This window comes from Salarias fasciatus, chromosome 11, assembly GCF_902148845.1.
Source record: "Salarias fasciatus chromosome 11, fSalaFa1.1, whole genome shotgun sequence".
In the NCBI taxonomy this organism is placed as follows: Eukaryota; Metazoa; Chordata; class Actinopteri; order Blenniiformes; family Blenniidae; genus Salarias; species Salarias fasciatus.
This window is the reverse complement of record NC_043755.1, coordinates 5,700,128-5,723,742: the sequence shown is the minus strand read 5'-3', so window position 1 is coordinate 5,723,742 and position 23,615 is coordinate 5,700,128. Positions and strand designations below refer to the sequence as shown.

The window sequence follows — 23,615 nt, the reverse complement described above, 5'->3', positions numbered from 1 at the left end:
ACAGTTCTGTCTTCCTGCGTGCGTCGGGAAAAATGTTGCTTCAGCAAAGTGGGGGAGCTCAAAAAAAAAAGAAAAAGGAAAAAAAAATCGCCCACCAGGCACACTGTTCAGACTGGTCTGGTGCTCAGGGCTCCTCACCCATGAGATTCAGTTCATTTAATCGCTGTCAGCAGGGGCTGAGTCGATCGACTGTCCAGCGTCTGTGGCTCAATTCTCTGAAAATGTGTGATACAGTCTTCCACATCGTCCTCTGCTTTGTAGACCCTTTATTTTTTTTACATCGTCTGGTTCTCTATCTAATATGGCTCCTGAGTACTTTTTTTTTTTTTTTTTTGAAAAACACATATAAAAACTAAATTATGAACGACACTTCCGTCCGTTCCGTCTCAACCCCCCAGGCAGTCTTTCAAGGATTAATGGCACCGCTGTATATGGCAATATGGCAAATTCTGGTACAAAATATGGCTGATAGGCTATCACATAACTGGAACGGGTGTTCCTCACTTACGTTTTAAATGTTATAAGTCGTCAAAATATTCAGTTACAAGATAACACTAATTTGAATAGCCTAAACACATTATACTCTTACAATAGTTGATACTTCTATAGGTTTATATGATGCAGTTGTATAATCTAATCTAATACTTTAAATGCAGAAGTGAGACTATTCCTATACTTTTAATGGAGAGTGAACTCTACATTAGGCACAGACCTCACACTGTCACTTCATTTTTACTCCCCGTCCTGATCCCCTGACTGCCTCCTGCGCTCCCTTGTGACCCCGTACCGCCTCCTCCCGGTATGAAATGTAGCTGCTCTATGGTGTTCTGCCGTTTCGCCGCGAAAGCCATCCTCCTGGCGCTGTGACCCCCGAGTGTTCCCGTTCCCATGACTACTCCTGCCCCGGGCCCAGGCGTCTCGCCCGCCCAACCCATGCCCCCGCTCATGTGCCCCGTCATGGCCGTATTCCTCTCCTGCTCTCTTCCGGACGTGGGGTGAGAGTTCATCTTGATCATGTGGTGCCGGTCGAGAGATGGCGTAGCGCAGACGTTCTGCTGGGACTGAGCCTTCTGCTGGCGGGGCAGCGTGGGGACGATCCCTCCGGTGTGGGCGTATGGATCTACAACACCCATTCCACCCATCCGCTCCTCCAAATGGTCCGGAGACATGAGCAGCCTGTCCCCCCTGTCCCTGTCTCGATCCCTGTCCCGATCCCTGTCCCTGTCCCTGTCCCTGTCCCGATCCCTGTCCCTGTCCCGCTCCCTCTCCCGATCCCTGTCCCTATCTCGGTCCCTGTCCCTATCCCGATCCCGATCCCGATCCCTATCCCGATCCCTATCCCTATCCCGATCCCGATCCCGATCCCTGTCCCGATCCCGATCCCTGTCCCTGTCTCTTTCCCTTTCCCTGTCTCGGTCTCTGTCCCTCTCTCTGTCCCTATCGCGATCGCGGTCCCGATCCCTATCCCGATCCCTATCCTGGGGTTTCCTGGTCAGGGTCTGTGTATTGGAGTTCTTATTGGAAGCAGCCATGGCTTTGTAGTACTGGTGTTGTTGGTTCTTGGACATTCTGGACAGGGTCCCAGTGTTACCTGGAACATCCCCCATGTTGAGCAGCTGGTCAGTAGACTTGACTTTCCTTGGAGGCTTGGAGAGAGTGTCGTAGTTGGCGTTGTACTGCGGCTCTGGGGGATCCAGCGGGTAAGGATTGGGAGTGGGCGAAGCGGGCATGCCAGAAGGCGGCGGTGGGATCCAGGGCCTCATTGCGTGTCTGGGGAGCGTCCCTCTGCCACCGAGGGTGTAGTCTCCGCCCCAGTGGAGGTGGTGCTGAGACGACTGGAGCGCCGGCTGGGCGGTATGAGGCCGGCGCTTGGTGGTGCAGTAACCAGACGAATACTCATCAAGACCTTTTTCTGGAAGGAAGACAAAAAAAAAAAAAAATCAAACACTCACATGACAATAATTAAGTATGTTTGAGAAATTGTAAAATCTAAGAGCATTTTTGCAAGGATGCAATTGCAATTTCCACCATGCAATCTACTTTACTCATCATAAATCAAATATAGATCTGTTTACTGTCTTCTTGCTTCTCTCTAATTTACTGTTCGTCTCGGGGATGTGCTTTGAACATAACTCATAAAATTGAGTTGAATTCCTGCAATAATAATACAATAAAATATGCAATGGCTCTAAAGTAACCCAATTACCATGAGTAGTTTTTTTTTAAAGGAGTACTTGAACTTCTGAGTCTACTGTAGTTGAGAGCAGTTTTTCAGTGGTCTTTCCACTCCTGGTAAATAGCATCAGTAGATAATGACGCCCCCTGAGCTTTATGGAAAAGTGTCAAGAGTGTTGGAACTAATGAAACACCTGCAGCAAAAGACTCTGAGGGGAGTGAGTGTTGGGAAGAGCCACTGGACGGAACGCGTCTCATTTCTTGAAATCTTCAGGCACTTACCGAGGCGTTTCAGTGAGGAATATCTATTGAGCTCGGGTTTTGTGGCGCTCTCGTAGGAGGGCGGCAGCTGGGCCAGGTTGTGCAGGGAGTGGTGGAAGGAAGGCTGGGATTTGGTGTTATTGTGCTTGCTGGAGAGCAGGGTGCCTCCAGCTGCCAGCTGAGCATTGTTCATTCTCGGGGTGCGTTCTACAGAGACCACAGGGAGAAAACGGCTGTGTGTTAAATGAGATTTGCTCCTCTGGATATACCGCGCTGCGTGAATCCCGCGTGAATCCAGCAACATTCACAGAAACAGACAGATTTTAACTTGCTTTCAACACCGACGTGAGCATCCGAAGCTATGATAATCATTATTATTGTTGAAACGAATGAGGCTACTTTTGAGCTCAAAATGAATCTGAATGAAGTAAATGAAGCATCGAGGTGATTGCATGTAATTTACATGGAAGCTTTGCTTTCACCAGCTGCCTTACCGATGGTTGCGGTGTGTTTCGGGCTGGAGCCTGATGGGTGGATGAAATTGTGTTGCAAATTGCCCACTGTAAGCCAAAAGAACATAAGGTAATCAGCACACAAAATGGATGTCAGGCAGTTTTGAGCTGAACGGTGTTTTAACATTATAAAATCAAGGCTTTTATACATGCGTGATCACCTGCATCAATTCATCGACACAAGATCAGGTAAGGACATACAATTTAGAGGCATTTAAATCCACATTAATTTGTATTTGATGGTTTTAATTTACTAGCTGTTAATGGATATCATCACACTCTGAAGTGAAATGTGTGAATTTTGTATTTAAAAGTTCAGAATTTTTACTCTATTCTGTCTCCTAAACAGCCGCAATACGTCCTAAGCATCCAGAGAAAGAGGGAAAAAGCAGAAAGGGCCTCAGCATACAAAGACCGCGGGTACAAAAGCTCTAATTGTGCCTCTGATTGTGCTATTCACTGATATCGTATGAGCCCTGTGCTCTCACATCTGTTGTCCTTGCTGGGCAGTCCCGGGGCGTAGAGGTTTTTCGGAGGTCTACCGAGTGTCCCTTGTCCGTCTGCGACCGTCAGAGCCACGCTATTGTTTCTCTCGTCCTGCTGAACTGGGCTCGACTGGTGCCGCAGCATGTCGACCAGAGCTCTAATGACGTGAAAAACACAACAAAGGAAACGCAGGACAGTAATAATTAGAAAAAGGCGACTATAGGAAAAAAACAACACCATTCACTATATTGGATCAAGTCCACAGTAACGGAACATGTCAACGATCTTACGTTTTTATCACATTTGTTAATGTTATCCTATATTCTCACAAGCAGATTTTAACACAGCCATGTGTCAGACTATAGACTTCAGTACTAAATAAAATCTAAAAATATAAATATAAACAGGCCCATCAGTATATTTCTTTGCAACCTGTACAAAAACCCACATGTTAATGTCAAAATTATGGGTCGAACGTGCGATAAAAATGAAATTCAAGCCACTGTAAATATCATTTCAGCCACTCGAAGAAGATCAAATATGCTTCAGCCGATGACTAATGACATTATTCTGAGCCCAGAATGATGAATCTAGGCCATTTAAGGAGTCCCGAAAACCTAATTTCCTTACAGTATCCATACAAGAAATCAAATCCTCACCTGGGCATGTTCAGCTCCCTTTGGATGGCTTCCTGCTGCACCTTGTTGAAGACGACCTTGATGCCCACGGCGACGGCCACCATGAAGACCACCACGCCACCAATCACAAATCCTGTGTTGTGGCTCTGCTGTTTCAGCGGATCAAACCCCGGGTCGGGCCCCAACTCCTCCGGTATGATCATGGCGTCCGTCTGCGGCTTGGCCCAGTCTGGAGAGTCGTAGTTTTTGCAGCTGTCTTGCTCCAGCTGCCGGCTGGGCTCGGGGCAGCAGAAGCGATAGTGGCAGGTTCCACAGCAGTAGATGAAGGTGTCTTTGGAGCAGTTGAAAGCGCTGTCGAAGTGTCCCATGACGTCGTAATAACCCCGGCACACGTCGATCCATACTTCAATCTTCTGGGGTCTGATGGGCGCCACCTGCGCCGCACCTAAGGGGGGAGCGAGCGCCTCCGATGAGGTTACATTCTTGGGGAACATGACTTGGGGTAAGGGCCTCGGCGGCGCTTCCAGAACTCCCTCTGGCGCTTCCGGGAGCTTCTCGGGGGTTCTGGTCCTGCTTCGGAGAGCGGCTGGCCTAACATTTGTCTGGATGGCGAGGAGCAGGAGGGAGGGGCTGGGGTCGGTGCTGGGCAGCTCTGTGAAAGGTCTTCCTGAGCGTTCTATGAACTGAGGGGGGGGAGACGGGGAGGTCTCCCCAACAATGGCGAGAGGGGCAACAAGAAGGGAGAGCAAGGAGACGGCGAGGACTCGGAGTTTGGTGGTGGGCGTCATTTTTACATGACTAAGACATCTATTTTCTGTTGTTGAGTCAATGCAGTTACAACGATGTGTCTGCTTTAGCAGTTTTACTCATTAAAACGGCATGTGAAATATTCAAGTAGTGTGTACAACCTCCCGTATATTGATCACGGATCAGCCGTTTCATTCAGTAATGGAGGCTGATGAAGCCTGATTTTTGATTTGTCAGTATTTATATGGTGTAATAATAATAGAGAAGGTCAGGAGCAATAAAAACTAAAAGGACAAACACTACCAAAATGTTTTTGTAGGTTTCAATAAGTGGTGATAATGGTCTTAAAATGATTTTAATTTCCTGCGAGAGAGGAATTCTGAAAGCGTAATGACTTCATCTTCTGACCTCTAAAGAGACCTCTCAAATCTACAACAATAAAATGAAACCCAGCTTTGTAAAAAGGGCCAGCTGGAAACAGCCATTTCCATACTTTCAGTCCTAAATGCCTCTTTATATATGCCCCACTGAATAAAACAAGCAAAGATCTGATTTTTACCAAAAAGCCAAGGAAGTATTTTCAATAAAATATAGCACTCCTGTACATTCCTGTGCTGACTGCGGCACTTGAACAATAAGTAATCTATGGCCAGTTTTAATTGGAAATGCAAAGTTTGATCAGCTTTGTTTGTTACTGGATGGCTCTTTTAGTCTGGCACTACGTACATTCAGAGGTGGCACTTATTTATCCTGCAAGCGACTGTTATCTGGAAAAAAAAACCAATTATCTGTCTCATATATTTGGTGCTTTTTGGCATCGTGGAGAATTAAACAAAATAAAACGACTGCACCACTGATCACCAGTGTCCATTTAAGCAGCCTAGCGGGGCTTTACGTCCATGTTGACTTGTTCCAGACGCTCACAGCTATAGATACAAAATGTACCTCGTCTCCTCTTTTCCGTAGTAGGATTAATGTGCATCAGCTCTCGCCTGGGACAGACTGTCACTGTGATTGGGGCTGTAGGTGATAATGAGGATGGCTCTGCTTAAGTGCTACACGAATGTAACAACTGAAAATTAGGAGTAAGCAGAAACCAAAGAAATGGCTCCCGACCGGTAAAACACCTCACAAAATGAGACATATGTCATGGTTTTAAGTGTGCGGCGCTCAAGATTTTAGGCACAAAATGTTGCCCGTGTCACTCAGCCGTACCGCTAATTAGATATGAACAGAATGGCACATTGCTTCTCCATGTGACATGTCTCTCCAAGTAAAATTGTTCCTGATTCGTCTCAGAGGTTCAAAGAATATCACTTTTGTTGAAAAATATGTAAATGTGTGAAGTTATTGTGTTGGAGGTGTTGGCAATAATAGACAGAGGCAGATCTGTCTCCCACAGAAATTATAATTATATGTAATTATCAAAACGTCCCTATCTGTAGCAGAGAATGTAGGCACAGATGGGGGAGACAGAATGCTGAAATCACCGAGGGCTCCACTTGTTTCAGTTACATGCTCCTCTAACCCTTCTGAGGAGAGTTCAGCGCAGGGAAGAAAAAACAGAGACACAAAGCGGCAACTCTCCCACTGACTAATGTTCCCAAAGAGTTCTCCGGGAGAATTTCTCTCCTCTCGCCGCCTCTAAGTGCTCCGCTTGATTTCCGGTACCGTCTTCTGCTTTACGTGTCGACAATCAAATCTGGCAAAGTGTTGGCCGAATGTCCACTGCAATACAAACCAGAGACATTAAGGTTAGAAAAAAAAAAAAGGAAGCTCTTCGCTGTTTGCCCCTTGTGTGTGTGTGTGTGTGTGTGTGTTCATTTTTATTGCAAATGCACAAAATGCATTGGTTCACGTTAATTTCACTGTTGTGCGTGCACCGTGGGACGGCAGGTGTGCGTTCGTGTGTCTGTTTGGTTGCAGGAGAAACACTCTTGAAAAGCCAGTGATAGAGAAAATGGAAAAAAAAAAGAAAAAAGGAAGAGCAGAGGGATAAATGCAGGGTAGGGATTTAAATGAGCAAAGAGATTGTGGTGAGCGGGAAGAGCCAGAGGTATAGATGCAGAGACGACCATGAGTGGGAGGGCGGTGTGTGGGTGGCACAGAATCAAGTACATTTCTCCCAGCACTTACCAATACAACACAGCACATCACACAAACAGCACCACCAAACAGATCTGCAAATACAGTCCATGTCACACACAAAACGAGTGCTAATCAAGCCTGCACATCACACGCTGTTGGAACACTTAACACAGTAGATTACGACCTGTAAAAGCATTTTTTAAGATTAAAATGCATGTTTGCATGTAACAGTCCGTAGTCGATATTCAATAAAACCTTCTTGTAGTCAGTCTCTGCCTCACTCTTTTATTCCTCTTGCTCCCTCCTTCTCCTCTTTCTCCCTGGTCCTGCCTTTCTCCCTTTCTCAGATTCTGTGCGTGGGTTGAGGCAGCTAACTCTCTCAGAATAGCACTGCAGCTCTGTCTGTGTGAGTGAAAGAGGCAGTGAAAGAGAAAGGAGGCAGAATCCAATCTACACCCATTAGCCAAACCAGGATTCAGAATCACATCTGCATGTCTCCTGCTCAACAACATGACACTGACGCCTTGTGCCATCATCTTCAAATGCTGCCCAACTTCTCCCTTTATCATGATTTTCTTCACTCCATCAGGCAACAAAATCAAACCACTCCCCTGTTAATATGCATTTACAGCCAACTGATGTACAATTCCACACTGAACATATTCAAGAATTTGATTCCAATTGAATATACATGCATAGAATTGATTTTCATGAAAATAACATTAATTGATCAAAAGTGATCAGGCAAAGTGAGCATTATTACCCAATACGCACACTCCTGCTGTGCATCCTCAAATTCTCTAAATTTTCTTTTTTTCTCATGGCATGGCTGCACATAGAAAAACCTGACATGTTTTTTTCTCATACAGTGACGTTGAAACCATTCTGTAGATGGCCCAGTGTGAGAGCCAAAGGGTGAAGGGCATGCATCCACAACCCCTGAGGTGCACGCACCGGAGAGAGGAACAACCATTTCAGCAGATCCCTGCATTTCCTGGCAAATGGATTATATCAACGACCATTTGCCCCCCTTTAAACGCGTCTACCGTCGTTGCAGGCCGTCGACAAGCTCGTGCAGACGCCTGGGCATGCACTAATTTCAACAGGTGTTTGTTGGAAATGAAACAAAATGGCCCCTTCTTTTTTTTTCTCCTCTCTCTTTAGACGCGCGCTTGCAAAACGCGCAGTGCTGTGAATCGCTGAGGGAGATTTAAAAAAAAAAAAAATCCTGTGCAGAAGTCATGCAGATGCAAACAAAACAGTTAATTACAGTGAGAGCCGCGGAGCAGCGGTGGCATCGGTCTCAGCAGAGAATATAAGCTGCGCAACGACTTTGTTTCAGCCCGATGATTTATCCCCTCCTCACGCCGCTCGGTCCATCATTCGTTAGGTTAATAAGTTGCAACTTGCAATGAGCAAGCATGAGGGTTATGGACATGACTTGCATCTATCAGCAGGCTAACAGTGCGTGGGTGTATCCATGCCGGTGTGTGTGTGTGTGCGTGTGCGTGTGTGTTAATTTAAATCATAACGGAACAATGTCATCGCGGTGCACAATTAAAGTGTTCAAGTTGGGGAGAGAAAAAAAAAAGCAGCTTGAATCCAGTGTGCGGATGTTTTGTGTGGCGCAGCTTTCTGCAAAGTGTTTGTTAAGACAGCCTGCAGGACAGCGGATATCTCCAAAACACACGCCAAAGTCCATTTCCATGCACGCACAAAGACCCGTCAATGGCATCGATCGGTTTCGTCGGCGATCTGGTAATTGGTGCTGCATTAATGGCAGGTGCAGGATGTCGTGCCTTACCTGTGCGCTGCTCCGGGGTTTGATGCTGGAGAGGAGCGCTGGGAGAGTCTGCGCACTGTCTCTCAGATGGCAGCCTGTTATTGTAGCAAAAGATGATGAGGACAGCTTGAACTGTTGCTGGATCTGCCACCTGTTTTTTTTTTCTTATTATTCTTTCCCTTTCCTTTCATCAAACGCACGAGTTTTTCTCAGAAGTGCTGCAGATCTGGATCACTCCATCAGTCTACTGATAAATCCATCATCAGGAGCATTAAAGGATGAAAAAAAAAGCGAGAGTCAGCGCACAGCGAGATGTTCGGAGGGTCTCTCATACATGTGACAGTCACTTTAAATAAATTCCCGGTCGGGGGGGTTAAGTACAAGTTGCAGAGCAGACTGACAACCAGAGAAATCACGCTGTCGAACGGTCAAAATGTTGGTGCAAAAAAATTAATAAATAAAATAAAAAGAAAAATGTCCCCCAGTTTAACTTTGTCCATCTAGCGCGGACTGGAGCTGGTTCTCCTCAGCCTCTCCGGGAGAAACGGGTTCCGCCGCCTCGCGCTGACTGGCCTCGCGGAGGTCCGCCGGTGGGGGAGCGCTGTGATTGGCTGATGAGCCTCACTCGGCTCCGCGCGCTGCTGATGGCCATTTGGCCCATTCAACTGGTGGCGTTCATCTCCTTTTAATTTACCCTCCTTAATTAAGTGACCATAAAGCTTTTTCTTTCTTCTTCTTTATTGTTATTGACTATTTTGAAACAAAAAAAAAATGTCAGTCAGGGAACTGACTGCAGTTCTTTCAGGAAAACTGAACTGAAACGACTAAAAAAACAGACTTGAGAAATTAAAAGTAGGAGAAAAATTCAGAGGAAGACCTCTGAGATTCTGTGTTTGTGTGTGTGTGTGTGCTATTTTTCTTTGTGTGTGCGTGCGCCCGCGCGCGCGAGAGAGAGGAAAAAAAGGACACAGAAAGACACGGTTGCCACAGCAACTGTGTCATTATGTTGGTGGCAATTATGAAAGCGATGAAAACGGGGAAGGGGAGAGGATTGGCGCAAAAGCCTCAACACTGGAGCGTGAACGAAACTGTCAATTAGACTCAGTCCTACACCGACAATTCAGAGATTTCTGCAAATGTGGGACGAGCAGGGGAGGCAGGCGGCCGGACGTCCACAGAAAGAAAGAGGGGAGAGTGGAGGAGAGGTGATCCGAGGTTTCCCTCCGGGATGGAGCCGGCTTCTTTCTGCCTCCTCTCGATCCTGCAGCACATGAATGAAAACAGCTTGTTTGGGATCGTGTAAGGAATCCGCTCGTTTAATTGGGACCTTTGTTTACACAACGGGCCTGCAGGACGGATGATAATTAACAGCAAAACACCGCACATGACACCGAGAGCGGAAGTATCATGTCATGGTGGTGGTGGGAGGCATAAACAGGAAAAAAAAAAAAAAGAACTGAGCAGTGAGCACATTACATCACTACATTAGTAAAGGACTGGCTGGAGAAATCTGAGGGTCAGGGGGATGTCTTTACCAAACATGACTTTTGTTTTTCATAAATGAGAAAATAAAATCACAATGACTAGAGCTACCTTTACTAAACAGAGTCTTAGTGCCTGAATTTGCTGCAAGTTTAGTTTAAAATAATAAAAAAAAATGTATAATAAGCCATGGATGCAAAGAATTCTACAAATATAACAGTCATTTCACGGATTAATTCCACATGAGGAAGTGTAAATGACAGTGGAAAAGGAAAAACTTCAACAGGAAAAAAAAAAAACCCTGCAGAACTAGACCCAGAGGTGGAGATTTTCTGCTGTGTTACTTTTGAAAAACTGTAGACTGTTTATGTGTGTGTGTGTGTGTGTGTGTGTGTGTGTGTGTGTAATTTCCCAGTGTCAACAGTTACAGCTTTTTCAGTTTCAGATACATCCTGTTGGTTGCATTGCCCTCATCAGCGCCATGGCGAGAGAGGTGGCATTTGGATTGAAAAGGTTGCAGGTTTCAATCCCACAGTGAACAAGTCCCTGAGCATGGCACCTTGATCCCTAATAACTCCCCCAGAGTGCTCTGATGTGGCTGCTGACCACATCCCAGAAATGCTGTGGAAAAGGGAGTTTCCTCAAGGGGATCATAAAGTTCAATGTGGTTTAATTAACAGTTTCCAGAGTGTAAAATAAATTATTCAATAAAATCCAAACTAGCTTCTGCAATGCAATAAAATATACAGTGTCATATTTGTTCGTGTTTATTTTCTTTGGCAAAACCATACAGAAAAATTCTCATTCTCTAAAATCAATGCAAAAAAAATTAGCTTCAGGTTTGAGCCTCAAGTTCTTTTAGTAGTTGTAAGATTAATGGAACCACTGAGAACTAACTGTAGTTGAAAGATCGAGCGGTCAGATTTCCCCACCATGGAAGTGCCGTGCCAGGAGTTATAAATGCAGTATTAAACGCTGTCACCTTTTGTTCAGTGTCACTTAAAATGATCTAAAATTCCAATGTAATCTCATCAGGGGTGATTCAGTCTTACCAAAAGCTTTTTGTGTCCCGATGACTCTGTGATTTCCACCTATGAATGACAGAGAACCCCTGACATGCCCCAGCTCAGAAGAGCCTTTTAGAGCTTTACTCAATAGAAAAGTCAAGTCTTTCCTCTCGGACCGACAGAGACTCGCCTCAAAGCTAAAGTGCTTGTATGAGAGAACATGCAGGAGAAAGGAATACCGTGTGGTGAAGGAGGTAAGCAATTCCAAAACGTGGCTTGGGGAAGGTGTAAAGGGTTCTGCGGAGCCCCAGGTGCCTCGGAAGGCTCTGATAATTACCTGCATGGCAGGCTGCTATTTCTACACAGGTGGGTGGGCTGCTGCATGTCTGCAGCAGAGGCCAGCGGAGCCCTTCATTAGACGGTCCAATGACGCTCTACCGGGTGCACTTGCTGGTTTGCTGGGGTGGATGCAATTACGCCTTCCTCATAATGGTTATTCCATCACTGCAGAACAGGAGACCACTATAAACAAAATGAAGCGCTGCCGTACGTCACCGCACAGTGAAAAGCCCCACGACGGCCGCAACGCCGTCTCGGTACGGTCTCCTGCATCATGAGTAAATTAAAACAGAAGACAGGACTCCCGTGTTTATTTCACTTCTGGTATTTCAATGTTTTATTAATTTAAATAATTTAAAATGGACACAAAATATCCAACTGACATTTTGCACGGCAGGAGTCTCACAGGCACCTTTTCCATCCAAATTAAGACAGCGCTTTAGTGTGTTTCCTTGGGAAATGTAGGCCCCGCATGCATTTAGAGAAGAGAGAAAACCTGCCTGGGAAACCCTTGCCAGTGCGGCAGGTGGGGAGACAAACTATCAAACGTGGAAGTCTTCCTACTGACGTCTTCTCTGGTACCCCACACAGGGCTGGTCCCAGAGCGCGCCCCGCTTCGCCGGGACGCGGGACTCGTTGAAGCAAGTCACACCACAGTATGCTTAATATAGAGAACAGATGAGCTTTTGAATAGAATTTGTATGGTAACATACCCTGTTCCCTTAAACAGCCACTGATCTACGTCTTCACACACAAACACAAGACGGCTGAATATGGACATGTCAATTAAAAAGCAAATTTTGAAAATACTGGACAGTGAAACAATTCAGAAAGAAAAAAAACTATTTCTTATAAGTCATTGGTAACTCTTTCCATACCTTGAATTTATTCAGCTCTAAAAAGGGGGAAATGTAATAATAAAAACAAAGTTGGTTTTGGTACTAAAATAAGAATCTGTCTCTCCTGGTGGTAACCACAAGTGAGTCTTTATCTCTCAAGATTTTTTCCTTTTTATTTGGAACACGTGTTTTTAAAGGGGACCAATTTTGCTTCGGTAGTTTCTGTTGCATGCATAGAAAGGTTGGGTTATTATAAAAGTATCAAAAACTGAAGTGTGGTTTTTTTACAAAGAAAGTTGATTTAAAATTGTTTCAGTTGCTTCAAACCCTGAAGATGATGAAGCTGACATCCAATTACAAGTACCGTACCTCAATCTATGGTGATAAACCAGTGTTTCATCTTGTAATACAAGAATGGCCAAAATAGTATAAGAGGACAACTGTTTGGTTTTCTAGAAAAACTTAGAAAATCTAGAAGTTTTCCTAAAAACTGGCCATTCAAAAGAAAGTCAACTTTTAGAAAGTGCAGCTGTTAAACAGCAGATGAAGTAACTTGTTTCAGAAAGAGACTGAGGACCTGCCAAGTGGGTCAGAACAGAACCATGAAGGTGTATTTCTAAACCAGGAAAAAGCCTCCTTACATGGGGAAAATGCGCACAATAGGTCCCCTTTAAAAAGTGTGGATGCCGGCTGAGACACCAGCATTAGCCACGCTGTGCAGTACACAGTACTATCACAGCGGCTTTTTTTAAAGGAGGTCATGAGAAACCTGATAGGCGGACACGAGAGCCCATGTCTGAACCTATGATGTGTCACTCATTCAGAATATACTGCAGGAAAAATTAAAATGATGGCATGATCTTTGCTGAGTAAAAAAAAAAAAAAAAAAAAAAAGTGTTTCATCCCGTCTTTAGGTATGGAAATAATTAAACCAGTGATGCCAAAATGGTGGCAAAACAAAGGGAAAGATAAAAAGTGAACGACCTGGACAGGGAATAAGAGGGGAACAAAAACTGTATCAGCACACTTTCATATTTATATGTACACTCTCACATTCTCACACATACACAAGTGGAATTTCTTTTAGAGGTATTAAAGCCGCCTCAACGCACGCTTTTTATCTGCTTTCTTTTTCCCTGCTACATTATTCGTGCTACTACTATTACTGCTATTGCTGGTGGTGGTACTGGCTCCGCTGGCTCCGTTACCCAGAGCGGCCGGCACAGCCGCCGCGCTGGGTCCCGCCCTCTTGGTTGGGTCACCTGCGTGTTTCTTGGGCTGTGGGCCGTCATTAGGGTCCTGAGGCGCCCCGGAGGTACCACCAGGCCCGCCCATGGCGTGAATCTCTGTCAGCAGGCGGGCGCGGGACTCGTATTCTGCATAGTCCTCTAACAGCAAACGCCCCGCCTCCTCGTTCAAAGCCGATTCCGGATTCGGATGGATGAGGAGACACTTGATTGTCTGTGGGAAAGAAGAGAGAGAGAGAGAGGACAGAAACGTGAAAACTACGCAGGCGGCACGGATTACAGGGAGATCACCAGAGATTTTCTTCATCCTTACGAGTAAGACGTGTCTGAGGCCGAGCTCTGCCTTCCAGTCCCTCTTCAACACGTTGACACAGATCTCGCCCTTGTGACCAACATTGGGGTGAAAAATCTTGGTCAGGAAATACCCCTTGGGTGGAACAGCAGGGAAGTCCTTCCCGAGGACTAGACGCATTCGGAAAATGCCACCAGCAAATGGAGTTCCCTCTGTCAAAGTATAAACAATTCATCACATGAACAGTATGTTTGTGCCAAACTTGATCCATAAACACAGAAGAAGGTCATTTAGTGAACAACACTGTCTGATTTGGTGCCGCATACAGTCACTAATATCAGTGTCTAATAAACTGATCCTGTACAGAAAATGTTCTTTGTGGAGGAGTTAAAGTGGACGAGTGTCTGGCTCTTCAAAAGCCTACTTAAAAATAACAAGGTCTGAAGCAGTGAGCGCGTGGTGGCAAAGCACCATGGACACTGTCGATTATGAGGTTGAAGAGGGTTACTTGCCAAAAGAAAAGGACAACATTAAGAATCTATAAATAAAAATATTATATAATACTAAAGAAATACAAATAATCCGTAGATTGAAAGTGTTTTGTTTGAAAACCTGAACTTTTAAAGCAGTTGGTAAAACATGCAAAAAATGAATTAAAAAAAAAAAAAAAAACACACAAAAAAAAACCAAGTGCAATCAACATATTTTTGTGACTGGAAAGCACTCGAACAAACACTGAGCTGCAAGTATGAGGAGGGGCCCCGTAAACGGTGGCCCACAAAAACCTGCGAGTACAAGGTTTTACCTGGCTACTTTTTACAGGTCACTTTAAAAGTGAGTCAGTTTTGAGACTACAAAACTATATTTTGTCAATATGACAGAATGTGATCCCTCACCTGGTCCTTCGATGGCTGTGTGGAGTTCAGTTATGTCTTCCTCACTGGGATAAATCTTGATGCCCTCAGGTGGGTCTGCTGCTAAAGCTGAAACCTCTTTATAGACCAAGCGAAGAACGTGAGGGGGCAAATTCTCCACATTGGAGTTCTGGAGAATGAAAAAAAACAATGTTAGATGTGGGCTTTTATTTTTGTGTCAGCAACAAGAACAGATCTAATAGGTGGATGTAATTTTGTCAGTGGTTCCATACATAAGACAGCATCCTACAATGAAGAAATGCAGTTTAAAAAAAACAGATAAAACTTGCTATGTTGTTGGTGTATTGGTGAATTACTATTATAGGAAAATTCACATTTTTTCCCCCCCTCACTTAATTATTCAGATTGTAAAGATTCAACTCCTCTTCAATTGAAGAAATATGTCCAAATTCTGGTCAGGTGTACCACAATTAGAAGTACAAATGACCTTTTCGCTTGCTGTGCTATTGCAACTACCTTTTTACAAACCCAAACCATCCGCCAATGGCTCTGAACTGTTCACAGCTGTTCTACTCACATTTTGTCAAGTTTTCCAAGACAGACATTTCAAACTAGGTCTCAGTTCACATCATGACATATAATCACAAAAAATTACCTTAAAACAAGTCACGATGTATAAAGTCGTATAAAAAAATGAACACAATACTGGGGGAGAGAGACAACAGAAACAGCTGAAACTATTCTGAATGTAAAGGTTCACCGCTTCGTGTCCATGCTTTGTCAATTCACACACGTATTGTTTGCGATCAAGTCATTTTTCTCTTCTCATTTTGTTGTTTTCTCCGTGTTTAACACCTGTGTACCACGATATGTATACACGCGGAAAATACTATATTACACATTCGTTTTATTACAATCAGTAATATTAATCAGTGGGATCAATGGAGACACGACCATTGTATCGCTGTCTCGTCTGTCTTGAGTTGTATCAAAAGGACATCACAGTAGTGGTCGTTTTATAGCACTTAAGATGTTCATGGCGCTTTTTACAAACACAAATGCCCAGTTATATCCTTACATAAGTAAGAATGCCGAAAGTCGCAGTAAAACGTAAGGTTAACTTTACGTTACTGTTAGCATTGCTAGCCTAGCTTCGGTTAATGTTACAGCTTCTCAGTGGCATTACAATTAGTGGCAATACATCGATTGTAATTAAAAGCAGAGCCTACGATATACAAAGAAATAAGGTATCGTTAACTAAACATGTGGATTTAAATCACAATTACCCAAATTAAAAAAAAAAAAAAACTCGACGCTTGTACATCGCATCAAGCTAGCAGCTAGCCGTTAGCAACAAACTCGTCTTACCATCTTCAAAAGGAGATCGGCTCGGGCAGGTGGGCTCTGGTTGTGATCAGATATAAGAAATCTTCTTTTATAAGTGTGTCAGAAAGGTGCTTTGCGAGAAGTTGTCCGGCTCTGTGTCCGTCGTTCTTTTCTTTACGTTGACACAGGAACAAAAATACGACGCTCAGTTTAACCTGGTACCAGCGGCCAATCAGCTGCCGACAGATATGTAACGTCAGAGGAGTTGAACCAATCAGAATTCAAAATTGAATGCACGTCACAGTCTGAAGCCCTATCAGCCATACAGAGGAGACCATGTGACCAAAACTCATCATCCATTGGTCGGTTTGAAAAACTCACATTTCTGATCAATACCGAGAGAATTGATCAGTTTGAAAAGAATCCAATCACGTGTTAAATAACATAAAAAGTGAGGCGAAACCAATTTAAACCCATATGAAAACCTGCATCTGTTTTCACAACCAACCTCTATGTCACCATTCCATTTGAATAGCAGATTCAAGACATTCAGAGTGCCACACAACGTGATTTATACTGACTTTGAAAAGAACATTTAGTGAACAAGGTAAAAATATATATATAAAAAACACGCTTTAAAGTAGCATGTCAGCTGCTATAAATATCTACAAAACACATGTCTTCACAGAAGCTTTCTCAGTGATGTGGTTTTCACCTTTCCATAAAGACGAACTAAAGCAATTAAAATTAGAATTTATTAATTTAGAAATATATATATATATATATATATATATATATATATATATATATATATATATATATATATATTATATATATATATATATATATATATATATATATAGAATCCTCAAAATGCGTGATTCCTCTGGTTATAGTTGTTTCGTGTACAGTGTTGTGTTGTGTTGCAGTCGTTGTCAAAAAGCTTTTTGGAAAGCATTGCAATCATAAATCATGCACATGATAAAAGCTGTTTTCAATCTTTCAGTGTTTGCCTGAGAGACAAGTAGTTGATCTTGGGTATGTTTGTAAGATGAGTCAGAAAACAGATGGGAGTCAAAGTGGAATCTGGGATTCAGCTTACAAACAGGAATTTGCAAAAACATATGCAGATTGAGAAACATCTTCAAATGCAAAACAACAAAAACTTCTCTTATTCAGTCAAACATAACACAGTTCCTCTCCCACTGGGTAATCAACAATCAGACTGCTTCATCAGAGAAATCAGAAACATGTGGTGTATATATTAAGATGTTAACTTGTGTATAAAAGCCTTTTTTTGGCAGAGAAATTCATATCAAGTTTCTGAAGTTAGATAACTGATAAAAGAACCCAGTCTTCCAGTCTTAATATATTTATAAGAGTTCATAACAACGAACGACGCCTTTAAAACTGCATGGACCTCAAGACCCACAATAGTACCACACACACACGCTAAAAAAACGTTCATTTTCATATAATCAAGTCTATATTTTCTGTAAATGTATTGAGTATACATGAGTATTGAGTATTGAGCAAGCTGGTCTGCAGGGGTAAAGTTGCACTACGGTTTTAGAAATTTGTTGGTTGTTTATCTTTTATCGTTTCATGTAGAATACAGCAGTGGTGACCAAGACGCTGCTAGAGAAGTGGATTTGGGATCTTAAGTTGAAGTCCCACAGCTGACAGGTCGCCATTATGGGTCCCTGAGCAAGATCCTTGATCCCTGTCAGCTTCCCAGAGCACCACAATGTGGCTATCCATCCCATATGATGGGTTAGTTAGTTAGTTAAATTAAAAAGGGATTCAGTAAAGAAATCAATGCATGTGTGCATCAGCTCTTCAAGACACACTTCTTCAAAGTTTTTTTCTTCTTGCTTTAAAACATCTTGGAGAGATCGAGAGAAACAAATAAAAGAAAGGGAGACTGAATGAGCTGACCTTTGTTGTCTGGTTCAGATCATCCAGTCTCTTCATGTAATCCCACACAGAATCTCTTGCCCTTTTGTTTTGTTTTGTTTTTTGTTTAAAGTTCAGGTTGTTTTCCTGTGCTGTGGGATTAGATTTGGAATTGGAGCTTAACTGTTAGTAATAAATGCTTTAAAGGCCATGTCATGATATGAAAAAAGAAACTCCATTCTTGTTTGAGTAGCACTCAGTTCTCACACTGGACAGTAGGGGGCGCCTCAACACAGCGCCACAGCTATTAGCCTGCCCAACACAACACTGACTTTAAGTCTTTTATCTTCTTATTATAACAGCAAAATTATCGGATTCTAAATTCAAATGGCTGACGTTCCACTGCTGTTGAGGACATGGTAGACAGGCGTGTCTGCCACCCGTGACCAACAACTCCAACACATTGCAACAACAATAATAACAACAACAACAACAAGGGCGCTGCTTCCGGTTTCTGGATGTAGCTGTCACACTCCAGCAGCATCACTCCATCAGGAAAGCGCCTCATCAGCAGGTCAGCAGCTTCTGTTTGCTCTTTGTTCGCGAGTAGCAGCTCACTTTGTGGCTGTTTTTGCGAACGGAAACTCTCTCGGCGTTAGCAGCCCGTCACGGTTTAGCCTCCGTCACGGCGAAGCTAACGGCGGCGGCGGGACCCGGGACGGCGAGGTGCTGCTAGCTGTAGCTGCTGGGTAACGTGGCCACTGCCTCTCCCTGTGTGTGTGCGTGTGTGTGTGTGTCGCTGCTTTTAGTATGAACGAAGGAGAGGTGTTCCATGAGAAGCAACGACTGGAGCTGTGCGCCATCCACGCACTCAACAACGTGCTCCAGGAGCGGGTGTTTACCAAGGAGACGGCCGATGACATCTGTAAACGGTGAGGTGTGTGTGTGTGTGTGTGTTTACAAGGTGTTACGGCTGAAAAGCACATCCCATTTCGCTTCTGTCTCAGCACTGTCCCACGTCCGACCACATCCTGCACAACCGGCTTCCACTGAGCTTCCCATCTATCATTTTCAGGAGGTTTTCAGTGTTTATTTACTGTGTTTTGTTCATTTGTTTGTGTGTTTAGTGTCTTAAAATAACTGGAATAGTGTGGTCAATGCATTCATCTGTTCATTTTATGTACCCCTTTATTCTGTGCAGGTCTGGAACCAGCCACACACACCCACATTCACACCTTGGGGCAATTTAGGATCACATGCATTTTTTTTATTTTATTTTATTTTATTTGGGGACAATGGGAGGAAACACAGGAAGAACATGCAAACTCCTGCACAGAAAGGTCTGGCTGGTATTTAAACACATGTCTTTCCCTCAGGTATTTATATGACTCTTAAATTGCATTGAATTGAAGGAGCGGGGAGGCACAGTGGTGTAGTGTGTAGCATTCTGACATCCTGCTGGGACGGTCCCAATATGTAATATATACAGGGCATGTAAGGGAAAGCTTTCTGTTTGCATGTTTTCCCTGTACGTGTCTTGCAAGTTAAAAACAACCCCCACCTCCAGCCTGTACTAAGTTGGTGCAGTGGGATGTTAGTCAGTTCAAAAGCTGTTGGTTCAATTCTGCATGTCGCCCTGCCCATATGCCAAAGTGTTCCTGAGCATCTTCACATGTTAGTGTGAGCCCTCTGAGACTGCTGAAGCAGAGACAATGCACTTTACAAGTGATGTCCATTTATTATTTCCCTCCTCAAGCCAGTCTCTGGGTTTGTGGTGAATCTTTGCTGGACAGTTTGCAAAAATAAGAAAAAAAACTCCCTCGAGAGTGCAAACATCATGCATCATTCATCACCGGTTTAATGTTTCGGTACCTTTTGTGTTGCAGATCACATCTTGTGAGTATTTTTCCAGCATCTTGCTTCCATTTTCAGCTGTCTAATCAAACCAAAATGCCAAATAACTATTTTTACAAAATGGGCTTGATTTGATTGGATGACCTTTTTGAAGCTACGTTCACAGACATTTGCTGCCGTTCCACTAAAATGAAGCGTAAAGCTCAACCTTCCAGGGAAAAGTGCAGGCCTGCTGTTATTTACAGCTCTGCCCATTGTATTGGGAATGCTGTTGTTTACATCGTCATGCATTACTTAACCGAACATGAGACCAGATGAGTCATGAGCCCAGCAGTGTCGGACAAACACAGTATTTATTTGAATGAATTGCAGCTCTGAGAGGGAAAAAAAATCTAGTGAATTCAATATTTTTCAGTCTTAAAGCGATGCCCGGATTGATTTTAGAGTTATTCATACTAAGTAGGGACAAAAGTTATTAATATTCTCTGCCAGTTATGACCTGAGCTTTTTTATCCAACAGCTGCGTTTGCTTGTCTGCAGGCTGGCTCCGCAGTGTGTGGTGAACCCCCATCGGTCGGTGTTGGGGACGGGAAACTATGACGTCAACGTCATCATGGCGGCGCTGCAGAGTCGGGAGCTGGCAGCAGTGTGGTGGGATAAACGCAGGTGAGCGAGGACAGACCGCTGGGGCTTCTCATTAAACCTGAAAGGCTTCAATTTGTGTGTAGCTCATTGACATTCTTGGAATACATTGAAACTCTCAGTTTAACTTGTGTATGTCAGCTGGTTTTATCAAACGCTTGTCATGCTGTTAACAGAAAAAATAAAATGAGTCTCGTAAAGTCATGACTTTACTAGAGAAGCTGAGCTGTAGTCGTAGACATGGCCAGCTTTACACAAGCCTGGACTTACACATCCGATCCACACGTATTTGGAAATCAGCACAAATACCAGTATTACGAAACAATCAAGATGTTTTTGATGCGGACATACAGCTTTAAATTTGAGGCTTTTCACAATCAAATCAGGTGAAAAAGATTGAGACATGTCGTTGGATGTGCTTTCCACATTTTTGTGGAGCTGAAAGCAATCGGGCAAACTCATTTCATCATAAACCAAATGATCATTTTTATTATCTGGTTTCAAATCTTTCACAGTTAACAGCCCGAATGGCCAAGCTCGTAGACATTACCAGACGCTGAGTTTCTTCACTGCTGATTCGCTGCCAGGCCTTATCTGCAGCTGTCTTCAGTTCCCGAATGTTCCGACATTTAAAGCACATCTTCTTTGTTTCATTTTAACTCCACTGTGCTGCGTGCAGAGCCTAAACGCCCGAAGCCGAAAACCTTTATGAAAACTGGGTGATTCAGGGTGTCCATATATAATTATCTATATCACTGTGTGACGTGTGAGACGCCTATGACTGTGCATTTGTAGGGTTATGCAAATGTTTGTTAGTGAATGATTACATCTGTAAGGACAGATGTGTGTTATTTTTCTCCACTTAAATCAATGTTTTCCTTTTCTTTTGGCCTTATGATCGGTCTCAAGGGGGAAATGAATAATTTCTAAACATTCATTCTATAATCTGAAGAAAAAGCTCTCAAAGTGCTTTATAAAAGAAGCTGGGTCGTCAGAGTCTGCTACATAAACAACTACTTATCTAAGTTTTTTTCTGTACCTTCTTCAGGACTGTTCAGAGTCTTTGCGTGTCGAAGGTTCAAGGCTTCATCCTCAACGTCCCATCTCGAGTATCACTGGGCATCGTGTCCCTGCCGCTCCGGCGGCGGCACTGGCTCGCCGTCCGCCAGGTGAACGGGCAGTACTACAACCTGGACTCCAAGCTGAAGAGTCCCGTGTGCATCGGAGGAGAAGCAGAACTTCGGTAGGAACATGCTTTTTTTTTTTTTTTCTTTACAAATGGCTCCGGGAGCAAACGTGATGCGTGGGTCTGCTTCGAATTAGATCAAAACTTGGCTTTTGTGTGTGAGCGAGTGAGTCATCCCATCTGAGCGGTCACATGGGGGTTACCTCACTGTTTGTTTGTGTGACACTGCTCTCTAGTAACATGCCCACATCTCCGCGCTCCCCTGACCTCTCCCCTCTCGCCCGTGCCTCCTTTTTGCAGGACATTTCTCAGCGAACAGCTTTCTCAGGACGTGGCGGAGATGCTCCTGGTCGTCCGGCGGGAGGTGGAGGAGGACGGCTCGTGGCTGAACTCTGACGACGCCAAGAAGTGATGCCTTGGGACTGGATGTACCTTCGCATTGCATGAAAACAGAAAAACTCCTCTGGGAAATGGACAGACTTTTTCTTTTTTTTCTTTTTTTTTTTTTCAAAGAAACACCTCATTACAGAAATGTCTTCAGGGAATACACATTAACATATGTTTAATACCTACACAGACACACAGAGGAAATTCCAAAGAGAAGCAGAGGCGAGTGTTTACTCCTGCAGTGAGGAACTGTTGTGGATTGTAACAGATGCAACAGCTTCTGCTCTGATAGGACCCTGCGTGGTCCTGCTCACGGTACCTCTGTTCCAAATGACAGAGTTTTTACTTTGAAGGAATATCTGAGACAGCGTGCGTCATAAAACAAACGCAAACCCCAGTTTGATTACTGTCTTGGAGATAGAAACTTCAGTTTTCCATGCGAGACATGATTGTGTTACGCTGTAATAGGTTTTGTATTGTTGTTACAATTGTCACGTCAGAAGTCACCAGTTAGAAACGGCACCTTGTCTTCTTCCACCTGTTTTTTTTTGTTAAAACTTCTATGCACTGCAGAGTCAAAGTTGCTTGCGATGTCCGGCCTTTGTGTGTGCTCGTACAGGCACAGGTGCCGTGAAGGCTTCACCCCGTGAGGCATTGAAGGACCCCAGTGTTTCTGCATGTGTTCAGCCATTCATTGAGCAAAACTTTTATTTATTTTTTTAACGGTTACGCTTGAGAAAGACAAAATTCTATGGCAAAATTGAAAAAAAATTTTTTATTTCATTTCATTGGGAACTTTGCTTTCTTTTTTGTTTTTAATTTTTTTTTTACTGTGTCATAACAAAGGGTGATCTGCATGAAAGTAGACATCCTGTTCGTTGTGATGGATGAGCTCTCACAGAAAAGGTTTTCAGAATCACTATTTTCACCCAAAAGACTCTACAATGCATGCAGAAACACTGGTTCTGTGACTTTATGTAACTTAATGTTTGTATTGTCGTCTCTCCTGTCGATCTATGCATATCCAAAATGGTAGGAGCGCCGTCTCTGATAGACACTAGTGACCGATTCGCAAGCCGAAGCTCAGAGGTTCATGATATTGAAGTTTATTTATATTAAAGTTGACCTCTTGCTTTCAGGATGAATCTTTTCCAAAGTGTGAGTGTGTGACTGTCTGTGTGTTGACGGAAAGTGGCCTCGAAGATGCTGTCATTTTATACAAAATGAGGACAAGTATCAGGTTATTGAAGTTATTTTTATTTATATTAGACTCTTGAGTGTAAAAGGATGCCATTCAAAAGGAGCATTGATAACCATACAAACTCAATTCAGGGGGTTAACAAGGTCAGTTGGCGAGGACGGAGGGCCGGCGGCGGGGGAGGGGGGTGGAGGGGGTCGGGGGGGGGGGGGATTCGATGAAATCTCAAACCGTACCATATATACACAAAACATCTTGGAGAGATCTCAGAAACCCGATGCTATACATAGTTATTATTGCTAGTTACGGTAGGGCTACTGCAGCACCAGTAGCAAGAATCATATTGCTATGTACC

The 23,615-nt window shown here is 43.7% G+C and overlaps 3 protein-coding genes across 3 annotated transcripts; 1 reads left to right on the top strand and 2 right to left on the bottom strand.

Annotated features, from left to right (window-relative positions):
- Positions 1-269: 269 nt before the first annotated feature.
- shisa7a (shisa family member 7a) lies at positions 270-5,315 on the bottom strand. Its single transcript, XM_030103736.1, has 6 exons — positions 4,094-5,315; positions 3,437-3,591; positions 2,931-2,996; positions 2,458-2,643; positions 1,458-1,912; positions 270-1,247 (listed from the first exon to the last, which is right to left on the bottom strand). Exons 1-6 carry the CDS (start codon positions 4,858-4,860, stop codon positions 714-716), a joined length of 2,163 nt encoding a protein of 720 aa, XP_029959596.1. The 5' UTR covers positions 4,861-5,315; the 3' UTR covers positions 270-713.
- A 6,522-nt stretch (positions 5,316-11,837) lies between these two features.
- ube2s (ubiquitin-conjugating enzyme E2S) lies at positions 11,838-16,310 on the bottom strand. The gene is made up of 4 exons (XM_030103790.1): positions 16,140-16,310; positions 14,793-14,940; positions 13,918-14,108; positions 11,838-13,818 (listed from the first exon to the last, which is right to left on the bottom strand). Exons 1-4 carry the CDS (start codon positions 16,140-16,142, stop codon positions 13,450-13,452), a joined length of 711 nt encoding a protein of 236 aa, XP_029959650.1. The 5' UTR covers positions 16,143-16,310; the 3' UTR covers positions 11,838-13,449.
- A 1,959-nt stretch (positions 16,311-18,269) lies between these two features.
- josd2 (Josephin domain containing 2) lies at positions 18,270-23,595 on the top strand. The gene is made up of 5 exons (XM_030103795.1): positions 18,270-18,567; positions 18,803-18,925; positions 20,388-20,513; positions 21,538-21,732; positions 21,976-23,595. Exons 2-5 carry the CDS (start codon positions 18,804-18,806, stop codon positions 22,085-22,087), a joined length of 555 nt encoding a protein of 184 aa, XP_029959655.1. The 5' UTR covers positions 18,270-18,567; position 18,803; the 3' UTR covers positions 22,088-23,595.
- Positions 23,596-23,615: the final 20 nt, after the last annotated feature.

Excerpts from the sequence above, each read along its gene's own strand:
- shisa7a (XM_030103736.1), bottom strand. The coding sequence starts at position 4,860 with ATGACGCCCACCACCAAACTCCGAGTCCTCGCCGTCTCCTTGCTCTCC. Across the intron at positions 1,913-2,457 it reads TTCCTCACTGAAACGCCTCG|AAAAAGGTCTTGATGAGTAT; the intron begins GTAAGTGCCTGA and ends TCTTCCTTCCAG. Across the intron at positions 1,248-1,457 it reads ATAGGGATCGGGATAGGGAT|AGGGATCGGGACAGGGACAG; the intron begins CGGGACCGCGAT and ends CGGGACAGGGAC.
- josd2 (XM_030103795.1), top strand. The coding sequence starts at position 18,804 with ATGAACGAAGGAGAGGTGTTCCATGAGAAGCAACGACTGGAGCTGTGC. Across the intron at positions 18,926-20,387 it reads GCCGATGACATCTGTAAACG|GCTGGCTCCGCAGTGTGTGG; the intron begins GTGAGGTGTGTG and ends GCTTGTCTGCAG. Across the intron at positions 20,514-21,537 it reads GTGTGGTGGGATAAACGCAG|GACTGTTCAGAGTCTTTGCG; the intron begins GTGAGCGAGGAC and ends TACCTTCTTCAG.
- ube2s (XM_030103790.1), bottom strand. Across the intron at positions 14,109-14,792 it reads CACAGCCATCGAAGGACCAG|AGGGAACTCCATTTGCTGGT; the intron begins GTGAGGGATCAC and ends ATACTTTGACAG. Across the intron at positions 13,819-13,917 it reads GCCTCAGACACGTCTTACTC|ACAATCAAGTGTCTCCTCAT; the intron begins GTAAGGATGAAG and ends TCTTTCCCACAG.